The sequence below is a fragment of the Pollachius pollachius genome (assembly GCF_949987615.1).
Source record: "Pollachius pollachius genome assembly, chromosome: 16".
Taxonomy (NCBI): domain Eukaryota; kingdom Metazoa; phylum Chordata; class Actinopteri; order Gadiformes; family Gadidae; genus Pollachius; species Pollachius pollachius.
Genome location: NC_136949.1, coordinates 7697837 through 7716658, shown reverse-complemented (window position 1 = coordinate 7716658; position 18822 = coordinate 7697837). Strand labels below are relative to the sequence as shown.

General features: G+C 48.9%; 1 protein-coding gene across 1 annotated transcript in view; it reads right to left on the bottom strand.

Annotated features, from left to right (window-relative positions):
- The window catches only part of nbas (NBAS subunit of NRZ tethering complex), a 141001-nt gene that overhangs the window by 108761 nt on the left and 13418 nt on the right, over window positions 1-18822 (bottom strand). Inside the window, 9 exon segments of the mRNA XM_079753356.1 lie at window positions 2181-2315; window positions 2628-2732; window positions 4154-4232; window positions 10176-10313; window positions 11201-11352; window positions 12208-12333; window positions 14588-14866; window positions 17882-18075; window positions 18473-18536. Coding sequence (XP_079609482.1) covers window positions 2181-2315; window positions 2628-2732; window positions 4154-4232; window positions 10176-10313; window positions 11201-11352; window positions 12208-12333; window positions 14588-14866; window positions 17882-18075; window positions 18473-18536 — 1272 coding nt within the window.

Below are 18822 nucleotides of genomic sequence, written 5' to 3'. Positions count from 1 at the left end.
GCGTGTGTGGGCCTATATGTGAAATCAAGTTTAAGCCCAAAGCGTGGGGGGTGTGTTTGCAATATTTAAGCAGATAATAAAGTAGCACAGAGAAGAGTTCGTAAAGAATGAATGAGGGCAAGGATCGAGGTATCGAGATAGAGAGAGACTGACAGATAAAGTGTGTTTGAGTGGGTGAGTGAGATAAAGAAGAAAAGTGTTTGGAAGTAGGAACAATAAAAGAGTGAGACAATGTGAGTCTTATACTGGCAATAAGAGAAAACAAACTACGAAGACAAGAGAGCCAGGGAGGAAGGAAAGACGGACGAAGGTGAGGGAGGAAATGAAAAGTGAGTAGAAAGCCCAAACGTAGAAATGCAAAATAAAAAAACAGGTGCGATGGATGGTTGGCCGTGCTCATCAATAAATCCACCTTGTCAACTCTACTAGGGAGCCATAGAGGAGGGCAGGAGGGAAACCTTCCCTACCCCTCGAACACCTCCATCTCATTCCCCAGTCCCCTCGTTCCATCTTGTACCCGCAGTGCTTCGCCCAACCCGAGGCCGGAGGGATGCTGGCAGCCGACGACGACAACAACAACAACAGCAACACGCCCGGAGAGACAGTATTCTAATGGTGTTGTGCAGCATAAGCCTCACACACGGACGGATAGACAGCACAGGCTGCAGTTATTTATGCTGCGCCGCGCTGCACCTACACTTGCATAACTTTTGGAGTGTGCAACGAAACCTGGTTGTATTTTGTATGGAAGCGTGGGAAGGGGAGAGAGGAGAAAGAGGTGGGGTGTGGATGAGGGGGTGAGCAAACGACAGTGGATATCAGCTTGATGAGTTCGGATGATGTGTGCTGAGGGGATGTGTTTAGAAGAGACCAATATGGTTCTTCTTCCATCTGACAGTATGCATGTCGGCGTGTGGGTTTGTCTGTCCCATCTGTCACGATGTATGTGCATGTGTGGGTCTGTCTGTCTGGACGTCCACCTGTCCCTCAAGGTGCCTGTTTTTGCACCAGACAGTGAGAAGAATAGAGGGTGAGGTGATTGAAAAGTGTTTTCTTCTGATTTTTTTGTCACACTCCACAGAAGGTGTGATGCGGGTATGGAGGGAATTTCAATTTGAAAGCTGACATACAAATGCCGTCCCTGTATTGTGGAGAGGTGGGTTGTTTATCAGCCTCTGTCAGGAGACTACATGAGCCCACTTGTGTATGTGTTTCCACACAAGTGCCTCTCCTCTCTGAAGTACACATAATACTCCCAGCCATCTATCCCTGCTCACTCACTCCCTAACCCCCGACCCCCGACCCCTTGTCGACATGGTCACAAAATGCCATGCGTCAAAGGGCAAACGTGCAAAGTGAAGACAACATCATGTTTGTATGATTTGTATAATTTGGTTGCATATGAATTACCGTGCCTATCGATAATGAACGCCAACACACTTGAAGCATGGTTGCATACCCATTTTTTACGAGGACGGGACATTGGAGAAGAATGCACATGCTTAATGTAGAACGTAATTAACCTCTGGCCACCCAGAGCCCTTCCTGATGGGAAAGTGAATATGATAGCTCGAGGCCCTGTTACGAAACACGACATGGGCTGGACTTCTACGAAGGGAGAGGGAGCTGGAGAGCGAGAGCTATGGAGAGCGAGAGCTATGGAGAGCGAGAGAGAGACAGAGGGATAGAGAGGATGAATGTGATGTATGTGCTTTATGTATGTGCTGTATGTGTCAGTCTCATCTTCCCCAGTTTAAACATTGTTTTCGGTTTATATTTTTTTCACAGTTGACAACCGTAGAATAACTAGCTCAAGGGTACATTCATTGAAACGATAGCCTCTTTCTTTTTTTTCTTTTTCTCTTTCTCATCGCTCATTACAACTGTGAAGGAACTGCGAGTAATTTGAAAAAAGTGATCACTAAGTGTTTCTTTAAAAACTGCAATTTCAAACAGCATGCCGCAAACAAACAAAGAACACTCTTCTGGTAATTATTGCACCCATTTACGAGTTGGGATGTGACTTAAGCAATGAGTATATGAGAGAGGGAGAGAGAGAGAGGGTTATGTATCTGCTATGGGTGTGTGTGCGTGTGTGTGTGTGTGTGTGTGTGTGTTTGCGCACGTGCATGCGTGCGTGCGTATTAGCGTGTGTGTGTTGTGTCACTCTCATCTCACCAGGCCTCAGGCAGTAACGTGGTGTACTCATGGGGAGAGGTGGTTTCTGGGAAGTTGTTGATGATGGCCAGCCTGTGTCTCAGCAGCTCAGCTCCATGGTATGTAAACAGAATATCCAGAGCTTGAACGTTGCTCTCCTGCAGAGTCGCAAGCACAAATTGTGTTCAATGTATGTCAATCAAAATACCCATCAATGACCCTACCTCAATGCGGTTTATCGAGAACAATTGAATGCGTTAAAATAACATCTGTATGACATTAAATAAGGCCATGAATAATGCACACACATGGATAGAGTACATATATAGATAAATACATTAATATATATTTCTTTACAGACTGAAAGGAAAACAGCCAAGGCAGATCAAGGGAGATTCCGATTAGACACACACACACGCAAACAAATTACACACACACACACACACAAACAAACAAACATGGCGGTTTACCCTGGCGGAGGTCAGGGCGGATGCGATGATGTTCTGGCTGCGGAACGTCTTGAAGAACTCGGAGTCGTAGCGCTCCTCAGCCGCATGAGGGCCTCCCAGCATCTCCTGAGGTATTAGAGAGAGAGAGAGAGAGAGAGAGAGAGAGAGAGAGAGAGAAAGAGAGAGAGAGAGAGAGGGAGAGAGAGAGAGAAAGAGAGAGAGAGAAAGAAAGAGAGAGAGAGAGAAAGAGAAAGAGAAAGAGAGACCGAAAGAGGGAGAGAGAAAGAGAAAGAGAAATGATATGGTCCATGAATGCTTCAAAAGAAGAGGCTAATTTCCCCAGTGCTGAAACTCTTGGCTATCCTAAGAAATGGCTTTAGAAGGGGAGGAGACAGAAGAGGGTTGTAAAGAAGTGATGTATGGTATCGTAATTAATCGGTGAGAGGCAGTAGCGGGCTGCCATTTTGCCACAGAAAGATGCGACCCGGGTCGAAAGAGAGGAGCAGACGGGCGTGTCACGAGACACACCCTCCACAGAATAAAAATTGAAGCAGTGGACAAATACAGAGTCAACAGCTCTGCTATTTACCTTCCAGGGGAAAGGGCCTCGCCTGTCAGCCAGACGCCACGTCGCCTGCGGTGTGTATGTGTTACCCGGACGGCGCATCATGGATGCCCCCCATTCCCCCCCCCCCCCCCCCCGCCTTGCTCACCCATATGTCCAAAGGGAACATTTGTTGTTTTGGCCATTGGCTAGGAGAGATTTGTGCCTGTCAGGGTGTGTGTATCAAATCCTCTGTAGCTTCCCCCTTGGGCTGTGTACATGTGTGCATGTGTGTGTGGGCAACGCGTGTGCGAGAGTGCATATCTGAGGGCCTTTGAACAGGCCGTACGTGGGACTGGACACAGCCAAACCAAGTCAAGGATGATAAAGCTCCTAATATCATATTCATAGACCTCCAGAGGAAAGAGGGATTAGGACAAAGGAAGCTCAGACGAGTGCCACAGTTTCCATGACAATGCCCCGTCGCGAGAGAGGCGCATCATTATCTTTTTAGCTGAATATCTAATAGGGCCAAACTTTCATCAGCGGTCGCCATGGTAGGTCAACCTAAAGTGCTAGTCTATTTTATTAATGCAGGGAAAAGACAGAGAGAAAGAAAATCAGTAGAGAGAAAACTCAATCGTGCACATCGGAAATCTTTCAAGTAAAAAAATACAATATAATACAAGCCCAAGTGATTAATGCATAGGGCATCTCAATTGCATTTAAACTTTTATCCTCCTTTCCGTGTCTGGCCTCTGAGAGTGCTTCCATAACTTGATTACTATTTGCTAGCGCTTAACAATCAGCCCGGCTCTCACCTCTTGTCAAACAAGTGGCTTGACATTATGAATGAACAGGCAGTCTTTATTCAATTTTAGATTTCAGCTTTCCTTGGGGCTATTTTGTTTTGCTCTGCACCATTTCCCTTGCAGGGGGGGGGGGGGGTGACTCTGAATGGGCAGCCTGAATGGGCAGAGAGACCCGGTGAAGGAGAGGTTACCTCGTACGTGGCCAGCCGGTCCAAGTAGGTGAGCAGCTTCAGTCTGCTGCGACACAGCTCCTTCTGCTCCAATGTCAGCCTGCACTCACGCACACACACACACACACAAAGACACACACACAAATAGACACACACAAAAAAATAGCACACAAAACCTTGAATTAACTGCATGAGCGAACAGTTACTTTAAACACAACATCACAATTAACCTAGGCCAACACCTGGGTGAGAACCAACACAAGGGAATCAATACGGACCAAAGCAAACAACAGTGGATGACAAAAGAGAAAAAATAAAAGAAAAAATCCTTTGGATCCAAAACGGGAGGGGGGGGGAAGTGAAACGTCAGAGCGATCGCATGACGCTGCTGGATATCCAGATCAGAGGGGGTGACAGAGACTCAAAAGCTCACAGTCACCCTCAGTTAACCATGCGTAGGCCACTGAGGAGAGAGCCAGCGAAACAGCGCCGCAGAGCTTGACAGACCTAATCAGTCAATACAAAGACGGCCAAATCAGGGTCTTAGGATAGGGGAGGGGGGGGTGGGGGTTCCTTTATGGCTGGAGTGCGGGTTGGAACTCACACACATACATCAAGGAACACCTGCACTCACACAAACACACAAACACACACACACACACACACACACACACACACACACACACACACACACACACAAACTGTTCCACGAACTGAACCATGTGCACTTTGTGAATCTAATCAATGTTCATTGTCACTTATTCACAGCCGCAAATGAAATGGGGGCACGGTGGTGGGAATTCCAAGTAGCCCTGGGGGGGGTCACTGAATGCAATCACTGGAGGGGGGGGTCAGCGGGGAACGAGCTACGGCGCCGGGCACGTCACCTGCCGCGGTCGGGGCTCCCACAGCGCACCCGTGTGTGGTTGTGTGCAGTGTGCGGTACTCACACAGTGACACCGGTCATCACATCACACACGTAACCATGACTACGACGCTCACCCCTGCACCTGTAGACATCCGCATGGCCGCCCGCTGGATGGAAGCCGCTCCAACACTTCACTGTTAAGCCTGACCTGGCCAGGAGCCAAGACATGCCCTGCTGAGTGCGTGTATGTGTATATGTGTATGCATGTGAATATGTGTGTGTGTGTGTGTGTGTGTGTGTGTGTGTGTGTGTGTGTGTGTGTGTGTGTGTGTGTGTGTGCGTGCCTGCGTGCGTACAGTATGTATGTGTTGTTGTACAGTGGGTGTGGAGGGTAGGTTTGGTGGTGCCCCCAGCATCGTCGTCATCTTAACCCCTAATATCCCATTACTGCGGCCGCTATAAGGGCCTTTATCAGGAGGAGGTGTGTGTGTGTGTGGGTGTGTGTGGGGGGGGGGGGGGGGTTGTCTCCACTATACAGGACCAGCGTAGATTAACACTGGCTCAACAGGCTCACAGGCACATCAAAGAAGGGTGGCTTAGTGCTCGCTCTCTCTCGCTGCTGGTAATTACCACCTCGCTCGCCCTCTTCACAGTGAAGTGGGAGAGATGTAAACTGGCGGGAAGGGGAGAAACAAGGTGAAGAGTGAGAGAGCGAGAGAGCGAGAGAGCGAGAGGTTTACAGGGGCAGTGTTTTCTTAGCCCGTTTGACTGTGCGTTTGTCGAGGTCTGGGATTTGGGGGTTTGGCGCACAGGGACATAGCCTAGCATGCCTGGGGAGAATGATGCAGCGGCTGCCCTTCTTGTATGACCGTGACATCTGAAATAGAGGTGAGTATTCTGGTGAAATGTTTATGCCTCAAACATACATCGTATGTTAAGCAATGCTGCTGGGAATTGGTTTTTCGAAGGCTATCAGAGCCCTTCTGCTAATGATTTAAATTGCCCAGAACACTTTTGGGAAGGCTGAATAGCTCTTTACAGATCAGAGATAATTGGGTAATAATGCCGTGACAAAATGTAATTAAGCGTTAATTACATATAATCAACCCTCATTATCAAGGTGTGATTAAAAGGTTTTTGCAGGTACTCACACCGTGTTACCAGGCGGTAACCAGCCATTATCCCCCTTGTCAAAATATCAAAATATTTAAAGTGTGCTCCGGCAATAGATGGAGAAGAATAACAACCACAAGCTGGGGAACAAACAGAGAAAACAGAGACTGAGGCTGTGAGGTGTGAGGGGAGGAGAGAGCATGACCCAGAATGCTCTTAAAGACCATTTATAAACACACATCATCACAAGCCAAGACTAATGGAAAGGGACTCGCAGTGCGTGTGCGTGTGCGTGTGCGTGTGTTCATGCTGCGTTTCATAGGAATGAAGTCCACATCTTATCAAGGCTGACAGCGTCTCTCTTCCACCTGCATAGTGAAACCTTAGTATAATAACACATCTGTGGTAGGAACCGGGGGGGGGGGGGGTTAGGGGGGGGGGGGGGGGGGGGGGGGGGTTAGGGTGCAGCGCATAAAGGGGCCACCACACGGAGACGGCGTGCTGAAAACCATTATCCCATTGTGTTGGGGACGAGGGGGGGGGATAAATTGAACTGCATAGACAGTGAGAGACATGGCGTCTCGCGTGGGCAACTTTAACCTGCACGCACACTTAAACTGGTCTGCGCACACACACACACACACACAGGCAAACAGACAGAGCGCATGCAAAACACATCCTAGAGCAAATGGGAAAATGAAACTTCTGATTGAGGCCCAAATCTGATCAGATAAAAGCATAAACATCCCCAAGTAAACCCTCTTTCCGCATACCGGCTCCTTCGCCTTACACCAACGCCCCCCCCCCCCCCCCCCCTTCCCTTTATCTCAATCGTCCTTATGCAAGCTTTCAGCTTCATCCCCCTCGCTGTATCTGGAAGTCAGTCAGCCCAGCAGCAAGCGGGCTTCTGCCTCTGCAGACTGTAGTAGATCAAATAAACGCGCTGCATACACACACACTCAAACACGCATACACACACAGAAAGACAGAGAGACAGACACAGAGACGGAGACAGACACAGAGTCCCAGAGAGAGTGACACAGAGACAGAAAGACAGAAAGACAGACACAGAGACAGAGATCACCTACTACGCGCCACCCCGTTGTATTCATCTCATGCAATTACCCGCCATTAAGATTGTAGCCTCTGCGAGGGCACATCAGAAACATTATGTGTGTTTTTGCAGCATGCGTCACCTGACACGAGGAGCGCACCGCTCGAAGAAAAACCCAAGGTAGTTATCTTCCATTGTTTCCACACTCTTCTCCCTCACAACGATTTGAACCCGTACCTACTTAGTGCCACAAAAGAGCCGTCATCCGGGGCGGAGAGAGAGAGAGAGCGGATGAGGAACGTGTCGCTTCGTACAACACTAGCCATTGTCCTTCTGTGTGTCGTTTAATTGCGACCCCCCTCTCGCCTTGTGGTGTTCTTCTGTTTGGTGCTCGAGAAAACCTGAGAGGGCGCCGCTGAACTGCGGCAAATGAGGCAAGAGGCGGAGGGGTAATCACGCCGGGACGCGGCGTGCCCGCCTCGGCCGCAGAGACGCCGGAGCACTCCAAGTGTCACCTCCGGGTGCTGCTAGGATGATTGCCAGCGATGGAGACAGAACCCCTGAGAAACTCTGCAGAGTTGAAGATCTCTCTTACCGAGGGTATGACGGGAACGCAAGTACACCGTGTCTCGAGTAACGCACCCAAAACACACACACGTTGGATAGACACTCAAACCACGTGAAGCATTTAGTTACTTGGAGAGGCAGGGCCAAACCTGTCTGTTATTTAACAGCTGCACACAAAGATGTACAGTGAAGGGGGCTGAGGGACAATCACGCACACACACACACACACACACACACACACGCACACACACGCACACACACACACACACACACACACACAGTGGCCCATGAGCTCAGAGCAGCCTGTGATCGATACAAAGCCATTTCTGTAATGGTGGGGTAGTTAAAAAGAAATTAAGGGAATTATTATCTGTCTCAAGCCGTGGCCGCAGCCCCTGGGAGGCACAACAAGATCCATTAGTGAAGGGGCTGTCCTCACGTGAACACACACGTGCACAAACACACACACAAACGCAGACGCACACACACACACTCACAAACAAATGTAGGGGACATCCGAGTGGCACATCGATGAATACCAATGCCAATAAGAAAAACTAATAAGAAAGAAAGTGTATAATGAGAAAGTATATTTTTATGTTTTTACACAGTCTGGCAGTATCTGGCTGTAATCAAAAGCAGAAGATCCCCCCTGGGCCAATTAAAATATATTTTTTGTTTTTTATGAAAGTGTATATTTAAGGTCGATGCCTTTGTTTGTTTAGTGCATTTGAAATATTGTTAAAATGTATCATCATTAATGTAGTTAATGCCTTTCATTTATATGCATAATTTGTAACGGATAGACGCAAAAGATGATAAGAGAGGTGTACACATTCAAATCAGTTGAATAGTTGCGGTCTGCAGTGCATGGCTGTCATCACTTGAGTGAATACTTGCACAACTTGTACTTGTTTTCTAAATGTGTGTATACGTGTGCATGTGTGCGCGTGTGCGTGTGTGCGTGTGCTCTCCTGCACGTTGATTAGTAATCACTAAAGGGTTTTCATTAGTCACTCCCTTGGCACTCGGCAACAAAGGCATAAATTCCCTCCAACAGATTAGCCACTAATCTCCACCAGCACTCACTCTCTCTCTCACCCGTGCTCTTTCCATTTCTCCCTATTCCCTTCGCTCATCTTATTAATGTCCTTTTCTTGATGATCCAACCCGCTCTCCCCCTGGTTGCCTCCAACCCGCAGGAATCTTCTGCTCCAGCTCCTCCCCAACTCCGACTCCGACTTCCTCTCTCGACATTCCTGGAGCACTGACCCTGCCTAAGCCCCCACTTTAAAGTCGATGACTTTTTTTTTCTCCCTTTTCTCCCATCCTCAGCAAGCCTCTGCTGGTTGGCACAGCGGTACATAGTCTCTCTGTGTGTGTCACCAGGCGCGGCCATGGGCTTATTTCATGGTCTCGTTGGTGTCTCAGCAAGGGATCCCAAAAAAGAAACTGAACAGGGCAATAAACTGATGTTTTCTTAGGTGTACTTTACCCAGAATGCCCTGGGACACCCCATCCATGGGGAGGTGCCAATTGTGCACTGTACAATTGGGGTCAGAATAAGTACATAAACACACAGCTGCGGGATTGATGCCCACCAACAGCGCTGATGATTCTGTTTGGAGGACAACTCTGGATTCGGAGTGAGCAGACTGAAGGAAAATACCCCTTAAAAATGATCAATCGGTTCGGCAACCGTTCACCCCTCATAAACGCAACGACTGCAATCGACGGCCTCCACCTCTCAGAACGTCTGCGGACGTTCGTCTCGCTGCATATTCTCGTCCGTCTTTGATATCCAGTCCTGCGGTCATTAGGGACCACCCAGGTGACACCAGGCTGACTTACAGCCTAATCAGGGAGCTCTGACCGGCGGCCTCTCAGCGGGCCAGAGGCACTCGTTTGACATTCAAGGAGCCGTCTTGTCTAAACACGATGCCACGGGCATGCCTTAGACACCTGATCAGGTGTCAGAGCCACTTACCGCTGGCGGAACCGAGTCAAAGTGCTTTATTAAGCACAATCCAAGTATGACACATCTATTCAAACAGAATGAACAGTATTTGAGCAGGGCATTCACACCAAAAAAGGAGGATATTTACTATTCAGCCATTCACGGGAGACCTTAATCCAATGCGAATGATATTGAATGTGCAAATAGTTGACACTGAGGATCCCCACTTAAACATCTTCGCCATAAATGCCTTTAAAAAAGGTACAATGCTACAATGCTCACCTGCTGAAGTCCACCTTGGCCAGCAGCTTCTTTCACTTCTTGTTCAATGCGGACACGAGGAAAGGGTTTAAAAGCGATTTCCAGGGGTTAAACACCCCCACCACTACACTCTGCTCCTCAGGAAGAACTGCAGGCTCCCTCAGAGGGTGGGGATACTGTTGCTACACAGCTCTGCTGGATGCTGCGATCGCCCGCTGCTCACCTGCTGAAGTCCACCTTGGCCAGCAGCTCCTTTCTCTTCTTGTCCTCCCGTTCCTTCTTAATCTCCGCCTCCTCCTCGGCGGACAGGAAGTCCTCGTAGGGAAGGTCGTCCAGGTCCACGTCGCCTGGCAGGATGAACCTGAACACAGGAGGTGGAGTCAAGGATTGGGGACTGACAGGTCACGAGCGAGCACTCATGAGTGGACGGAAAGGAGTCGTCTCCTGCTTACCGGACGTGTCAGACATAGATGGACAACCGCCCAGTGCCATTATACACATTCACACATACACATTATATACATACATTTTGGCACACACACACATACACACACACACACCCACACACACGCACACATACCAACAGTAGAAGTCTCCTATATGTAAAGTGCCTCGGGTACTGATAAAAGTCGCTTTACAGATCGAATTTATAATTATCTTTAAGTGTATATTTACACGTCCTGCAGACAACACCACAGTTGTTATCCTTTACTCTTACTCTTACTATTACTCTTCCCTAAAGCCTTCAGAGACTGTAATTGTTAGAAGAGGGCAAAATAAATAAACCTATTAACACGCTGTTATTATTCTCAGAAGCAATTCTCCATCTGCACTTCATAACGGAGGCGTTCCTGATATTCTGCCTCCTGCAGGGCAGCAACAAAGCAGTGATGGAGGACACTCAAACATCCTCCCTTTATTTTCTTTAGATATTGTTTTTCATACACTTTTTGATGCATTTATTGACAGGACAGTGGAGAGTGACAGGGAAGCGGGTTGAAGTAGTGGGGGAACGGCATTGAGCATAGGATCAAAGGCCGTTGTCGAACCTATGGTCACTACAAGGCCTACTGCCTCTGTGTTTCACGCACAAATGGGTACAGCCACCAATCCTCTCTTCATAGTGCAAGCATGTGTGTGTGTGTGTGTGTGTGTGTGTGTCTTTGTGTGAGTGTTTATGTGTGTGTGTTTGTGTGTGTATGTATATCTGTGCTTCTGTGTCTGTCTCTGTGTCTGTTCAAGACCCACCTGCCCTCGTCCTCCCCGTTGCCGATGGCGATGAGGGCCTCCAGGTCGGTCCCCTTGAGGCCGAACTGCAGCAGCTCCTTGGCCGCGTCCACGTTCTCCGGGACGCGCTCGCCGCACTCGTGCAGCACCCAGGAGCGCTTCCGGATCTTACTCTGACCGAGGGGCGAGAGACATCAGGGAGACATGAGGGAGGGAGGGAGGGTGGGAGGGAGAGACAGAGAGAGGGGGACATGAGGGAGGGAGGGAGGGAAGGAGGTAGAGAGGGAGGGAGGGGGAGGGAGATGGGAGAGAGGGAGGGAGAGGGGAGAGAAAAGAGGGAGACATGAGAGCAGGAGGGAGGGAGGGAGTGAGAGAGGGAGGGAGAGAAGGGAGCGAGAGACAGAGAGAGGGGGACATGAGGGATGGAGGGAGGGAGGGGGGGGGGAGAGAGGGAGGGAGAGGGGAGAGACAAGAGAGTAGGAGGGAGAGAGAGGGGGAGAGAAGAGAGAGTGAGAGACAGAGAGAGGGAGACATGAGGGAGGGAGGAGGGAGAGAGAGAGAGAGAGGGGAGAGACAAGAGAAAGAGGGAGAGGGGAGAGAAAATAGGGAGATATGAGAGAGTAGGAGGGAGCGAGGGAGCGAGCGAGAGAGGGAGAGAAGAGAGAGCGGGAGACAGAGAGGGGGAGACAGATAGACAGAGAGAAAGTAGAGAGAGACACACACAGAGAGCGTGTCAGTTTCAGGGTTTAAGGGAGGGGGGTCGTCGAGTTTCACATTTGAGTGCGTGCTTGCTGCTCATCGATTTTGCATCATGTATCTTGTATACAAAGAAGAGAATACTGGAGTTGTTAAATAAATAATTTAAAGAAATCAACATCTCCCTCCCTCCAGATGTCTCGCCCACTCCTACTCTTCTCTCACACTCTCATTCACTCTTTTAATTGATCTCCCACCAAACACTCTTCATCTTTATCTCTCACTCACTTTGTCTCTCCTATTCTAGGTCTCATATCCTCTCCCTCTCTTACCAGGTAGTCCTGTATGGAGGCGATGCTGACAGTGCTCTTCCTCCACTGTCTCTGGTAGACCAGGTCAGAGTCCAGGTTGTAGGCGTGGGCAAGAGACAGGGCCTCCCCGTACTCCTCGTTGTCAATCTGAAACACACACATGTGCACACACGCGCCCACACACAGTTTTTTTTTAAGGGAAGCTCTCATTTTTCATATTTCCCTGTCTCACAAAAATAAATGTATTCCAACAAGTGCATGACATTTCCGCCCTGGCACACCCCCACGCAATGTGCTTCAGCGTCTTTATGTTTGTGTGGAGCGTGTGCTGGATGTGCGCGAACACCACACACTCAGACACTCCGACATGGCCAAACAGAGCATGTTTCCCAACCGGGCTATGTGTGCGCATGTGTGTGCGACCGCGTGCACGTGTGCCTGTTGTGTGGGAGTGCAAAGGAACACATTAGCCAGACTGGCGTTTCTTCAGGGCAATAACCGGCACCCACGCGGTTAAACCTCACGTAGGAGGACTTCAAAAGCGATTCCCATCTCCCTCTGGATCCACCTAATAAAAGCGTTAGTAGCCCTGCCAGTCTTGCTCATTCAGCCTGCTGAGGTGGGGAGGGGGGGGCGGTTACGCCACCGGAAAGCAAAGGGGGCTGACATGATGTTAAATATCCTGGAGACACTTGTTCCGCTCTACTAACAACTGAACACTGTGTGCGTGCAATCTTTATTGTTTTTTTCCTGTTGCAGGTCAAACAGACTACAAAACTTTGGCCAGCTATACTAGGAGGTTATAAGTGTGCGTGAGTGCGTGCGTACACCCGTGCGTGTTGAATAAAGAGCTTCACAACGGAATGGCATGCATGAAGCCTTGGGACACACACACACACACTTCTTGGGAACCCCCAAACACACACACAGAGCTGCTGAAGTACAAGACATTACCCCAACCGAGCGAGGCAGACCCAGGGCCGAGCGGGCGCGTCAGGGTATGTGGAGTGTTACAAGGAGATAATAATGATGCACTACTTTGCAATTCCACACTGTCAGGATTGATAGGGATGAATAATGACGGCTAATGATGATGAGGATGACGAAGAGGCCACCAGATGACGGGTCATAAAAATGACTGATGGGCGGCACTACCGTCCCCCTCCTACCAACCCCCCCACACAAACACACACTTCATGATGGAGCATGTTGTTGTCTGTGCCGTGCAATTTGTAGCGCTCAACAACAACAGCTATATTTCTAATGTAGCAATTAGCATTTCACAGAAACCCCCTTGAGACTGAGAAATAGCCTTAAAGCAGACAGAGCTTTGTGCCGTGTTTTTATACACCCCTCCCACCGCCTCTCTATCACACGCACGTACACGCACGCGCGCCCACAGACACACGCGTCTGATCTAAGTGAACAAAGTACTTGAGAGAGCTGGCATTGGATTGGGTCGGTGACAAACTGGTTTTCTGCAGATCAAAACCCCCCGTAATTTCATCAGTGTCCACATGGATTAGTATGACTTTCTTCAGATGTTATTAAATCAAGTGACAAGAACATACGAGCCGTTCCAATTCTACAAAAGGGGATGGCTAGTAATTAAAATAAGAAGTAAAATAACAAATGTGACGCGCGCTGTTCTAAAAGTGATTGCTGGCATGAGAAACCAAAGTGCATTACAAGTTATTATCCGTCTCTAAAGGGGATGTGCTCCCTCAGAACATCATCATAAGCCAGAGGGGATGCTAAAACGAAGAGGAAGTTCACAGACAACATGGAAAACAACACTTGCACACTAGATACAATTCAGTTGATCAATCAATATAAGGTGAAGATGCATGCCCGTTTCATCCAATGGATCCAATAGTTATTACCATGCCATAGTGATGGGACTAATGTTTAAATGAAATAGCCTTGAGATGAAACTCAGAGCTCTTTGAGAGAGTAATCAAAGTGCTATTGAATTGTTTGCCGGACCATTGAGTTGCTGAATCCAGAATTGCACATTGGTGCGGTGTCTAGGATATGAACAGTGAATTTTTTGTGAATCTTAACAAGGTACCCTTTAAAGGGGCTCGTCTAATGTAGCTATTCACATAGAGTTCCAAGCCCGGCATATTTGCTAGACATACTTCTGAAGGAGAAATATTTCCCAAATATGCAAAGCAAAAACCCTATTAAGGAAAGTTTGATTTTTTTTTTACGATGACTCATCTGAGGAATGGAGCTCACTAAAGAGTGTCTCTTTTTTTTTTCCACATATGGAGTTGGGAGCAAAATGATTCTGATGTGTGTTGTCTGACAGCCCTGGTAGAAAATCAGTGTGACTCAAAACGCCTTGCATTAGATCTGTCCCTGGCAGGGATCAGCAGGGTGGGCAGGGGTCACCCACCTTCCTCTGGTACAGCTCCTCCGGGGTGGTGGACCTCAGGCTGACCAACCGGTAATTCTTCAGCACGGTGCGCGGGCGTTTTCGCGGCGGCGCGAAGCGCTCCATCTCCGTGGCGTAGTAGAGGCCCTGCTTGATGTAGCCGAAGTAGCGCGCCTTGGCCGAGGACTCGTCATCCGAGTCCGAGTCGCCGTCACCGTACTCGTCGTCGCCGCCGTGGCCGGAGCCGGTGCTCTGGGAGCTCTCCAGGCGCCCGCGCTTCGGGGCCAGCCGCACCTCACACTGGGGCGGGGACAACAGGTGAGCGGCCAGGTGAGCGGAAAGTTGAGTGGACAGGTGAGTGGACAGGTGAGTGGACAGGTGAGTGGACAGGTGAGTGGACAGGTGAGACGAGGGGTAAGGGGGCAGGTGAGTGGACAGGTGAGTGGACAGGTGAGACGATAGGTGAGGGGAGCAGGTGAGTGGACAGGTGAGACGACAGGTGAGGGGAGCAGGTGAGGGGACAGGTGAGACGAGGGACAAGGGGGCAGGTGAGTGGACAGGTGAGTGGACAGGTGAGACGAAGGGTAAGGGGGCAGGTGATGTGGACAAGTATAGGGAGTAGGTGAGAGAATAGTTCAAGGGACAAGTGAGACAATAGGTGAGGGGAGCAGGTGAGTGGACAGGTGAGATGACAGGTGAGGGTAGCAGGTGAGGGGACAGGTGAGACGAGGGGTAAGGGGGCAGGTGAGTGGTCAGGTGAGTGGACAGGTGAGTGGACAGGTGAGTGGACAGGTAAGACGAGGGGTAAGGGAGCAGGTGAGGGGACAGGTGAGACGAGGGGTAAGGGAGCAGGTGAGGGGACAGGTATAGGGAGTAGGTGAGACAATAGTTCAAGGGACAAGTGAGACAATAGGTGAGGGGACAGGTGAGACCAGCGGTGAGACGACAGGTAAGACAATAGTTGAGGATGCAGGAGACAGGACAGGTGAGAACGAAGGTGAGGGGACAAGATGAGACGACAGATAAGGGGGCAGGTGAGGACGACAAGGTAGACAATAAACAGAGATAACCTGGATGGGAAACTGTAAGAGGATAATTCTTCTTTCAAAATAAAGCTGTGCTGCAAGGCTCGGACAATAAAATAATTAAATGATAATTTAAAATAATTATTTTGTGGTGCCAAGATGCTTCCTCTGTTTTGAATGTGATGCGTGATGGTGCAGCAGTATTTTTGTTTTGCTTCAAGGATGAAACTGATGAATAATGTAAATGAATAAAGTAATAAAAAAAACGAGTGAAAAGAAGAAAAAAAACATCTACCCAACTAAGTTAAGGTGTAAATCATTCAAAATCGCAGTCTTACACGCTATATTTTTTCCAGCCTTCAGCAATTTTTTTAAAATTCAGCCTCAACAATATCATGGAGTTACAAAACATGAAAACATCTAATTCGCTGCATATGGGTGCAGGTGTCTACAATACAGCACTAAAAGCCGCTGGAGCCTCTAGTAGGGCCGCATTCCAAAGCTTCTGAAACATTAAGCACCTGTGAAACATTTAGCGCCTTAATCAATGAGCAGTACCGATAGCCCCCATAGTGCTGTGCCAATTGAACACTGCCCTGCGTGTGCGTGTATGGATGCACACAAGCCAGATTTTAACAGCCACGACAAAAATATACGCAAACATAAAAGACACACACTTGCAAAAACATTCACGCACAGGCACACACAGGCCTGTGCACTCCATGGTGCACAAGGCTGTTGAAAAATTTCCTTGACGTTGGCAACTGTTAATAGGCTTCATCTCAGACCTCCCTCCTCCTCTCCATCTCCCACGCTCTGTCTCTCGCTTCGTTTCCCTCTATGTCTATCTCACTGTCTCTCTCTAGCACTGTGTCTGTCTCTCTCCATTTAGGGCTGTCTCTCCAAGTGTCCGTCTCTCATAGTCTGTCTATGTCTTTCTCTGTCTCTCTCTGTAGTTTCATTTCCATATACGTCTCTCTCTCTTTTTACCAATGTGTCGATCTATCTATCTCTGTATTTCCACCCTCTCCCTATCTCCCTGTCTCTGCCCCTCTCCATATCGGCCCCTGTCTCCCTCTCTCCCTCTCTCCCTCTCTCCATCCCTCCCTCCCTCTCTCTCTCTCTCTCTCTGAGTAGCCCTCTCTAGCTCAGGATCACTCTCCACCCCCCTCCCTCCCCCCTCCTGATGTTCCAGTCTCTATTTAATGCTTCTTTTTTGCCCAGCGAATCAGAAGAAAGTGAAGAGCGAAGAGGACTGGGGGGGGGGGGGAATAAAAGCAGCAGGGTGATGAGATGTCTGCCTCTTTATGGGAGGGATAAAGAACAGACATAAATATTTCATCATCACACTCCTTTTACCATTATCCCTGCCAGCTGATGGCGGGGATAGCCTACAACCCTCACACATACACACGCACACAAAAACCATCAAACACATGCATACACACAAAAACCCTCAAACACACAGATACACACTTGGTTGTCATTATAGCAGCCACATTAAATATAAAGCAAGCAAAAATTTGCCAATAAAAGTTTTAAATAAGAACAGATATATTCATATAACCGAGGCACACATGGATTTCAGCAGTATCAGGCTTCTATATATCATTAAACACACCCACACACTGTCAGGCCAACACTAAATTAATGGTAAACATAATGTATTTTTAATTTTAAGATTCTACTTTATAAATCATAGAAAACATTGACCTTTGAAACACACACAAATACAAATTTACGCCTACGATGTTATGACCAACATTTAAATCACTAGCCCATTGACACGCACAAACACACACATCTCCATATGACTCACACACCAGGACTTGGAATGGACCACGGCATGTAGAACGAGGAGGAAGCACGCTGACAACATGGAGAACAACACTAGAACCCTCAACACAATGCAACAGATCAAATTAACGGAAGGTGAAGATCGTTTTTTCATCTCAAGGCTACAATAATTACCATGATAACCATGCCATTGTGACGTGACAAAGGCTCAAATTAAAGAGACACGGTACGATTTATAATCAAGCACCTGTTCATCCATGCATGCGCACACATCTCACACACCCACACACACCAAGAAACACACAATCTCCCCCAACCCACACAATTCCTGGCACGCACACGCCCACACACACACACAAAATCTCAACCACCCCACATAGAATAAGCACATGCACGCGTGTATGCACACACACACAGACACACACAGACACCACAACCGGCCACCCGCCCACACTGAGCGTGCACCACCACGGTGAGCGTTGGCGACACGTACCTCCAGGCTGAGGAAGCCGCCGTCGTGCGCGGCGGTGAGGCGCGGCGAGGACTCAAACCACTCGCACGACTTGCCCAGCAGGTTGCGCAGCGAGCGCACCGAGGAGACGGTCAGCGAGCCCGAGCAGCGGGCCAGGATCAGCATGTCCTCGCTCCACCAGTTGACGTCCATCAGCGGGTAGTACTGCTCCTTGTCTGGGGGGGGGAGGCGTGAGTCGTCTTAGGGTTTGGTTGTTAAACGATTGTTTTGCTATTGATGACGGACATCGACTAGGCCATTGACTGGTCACATGCTGTGCCAGTGCATGCACACTTGGAAACGAGCGCATGCATGCGGACGCATACACACACACACACACACACACACATACACACACACACACGAAGGAACGTGCACACGCACACAGAGGTTGATGTCTGCCTCTTGTCCTATGTGTCTCACAGCATAGCCTGTGTTACTTCCCTTCTTAACAGGAATATCCTTCTGTGAATAAGATGTGTGAAACGGCATTAAGTGGTGGGCGATGCGCGCTGCCTGTGTCAGCAGCACAGATAAGGCTCGGTTAGACCCCCCCTCCGGGGGCAACGGTACCTTTTATTTTCTTCCTTTTCTCCAGCGAAGTTTTCCACTCGGGGTTGATCTCCTCAAATCCTGGCTGCAGGCGGCCATGGGAGGAGGAAGAAGGAGGACCATGGAGGGGTGGGGGAAAGGGGGGAAAGGGGGGAAAGGGGGGAAAGGGGGGAAAGGGGGGCGGGCTCAAGAGATTAATCAACTGAACATGTACACACACACATTACTCACACAATGGGTGTGTGTTTGATGTTTTAAATGACGTGGGTTGAGGGAGAAACACAAACACACAAACACACACCCACACCCACACACACACACACACAGCATCAGCCAAGGTTCTGTTGTAGACTATATATATATATATTTAT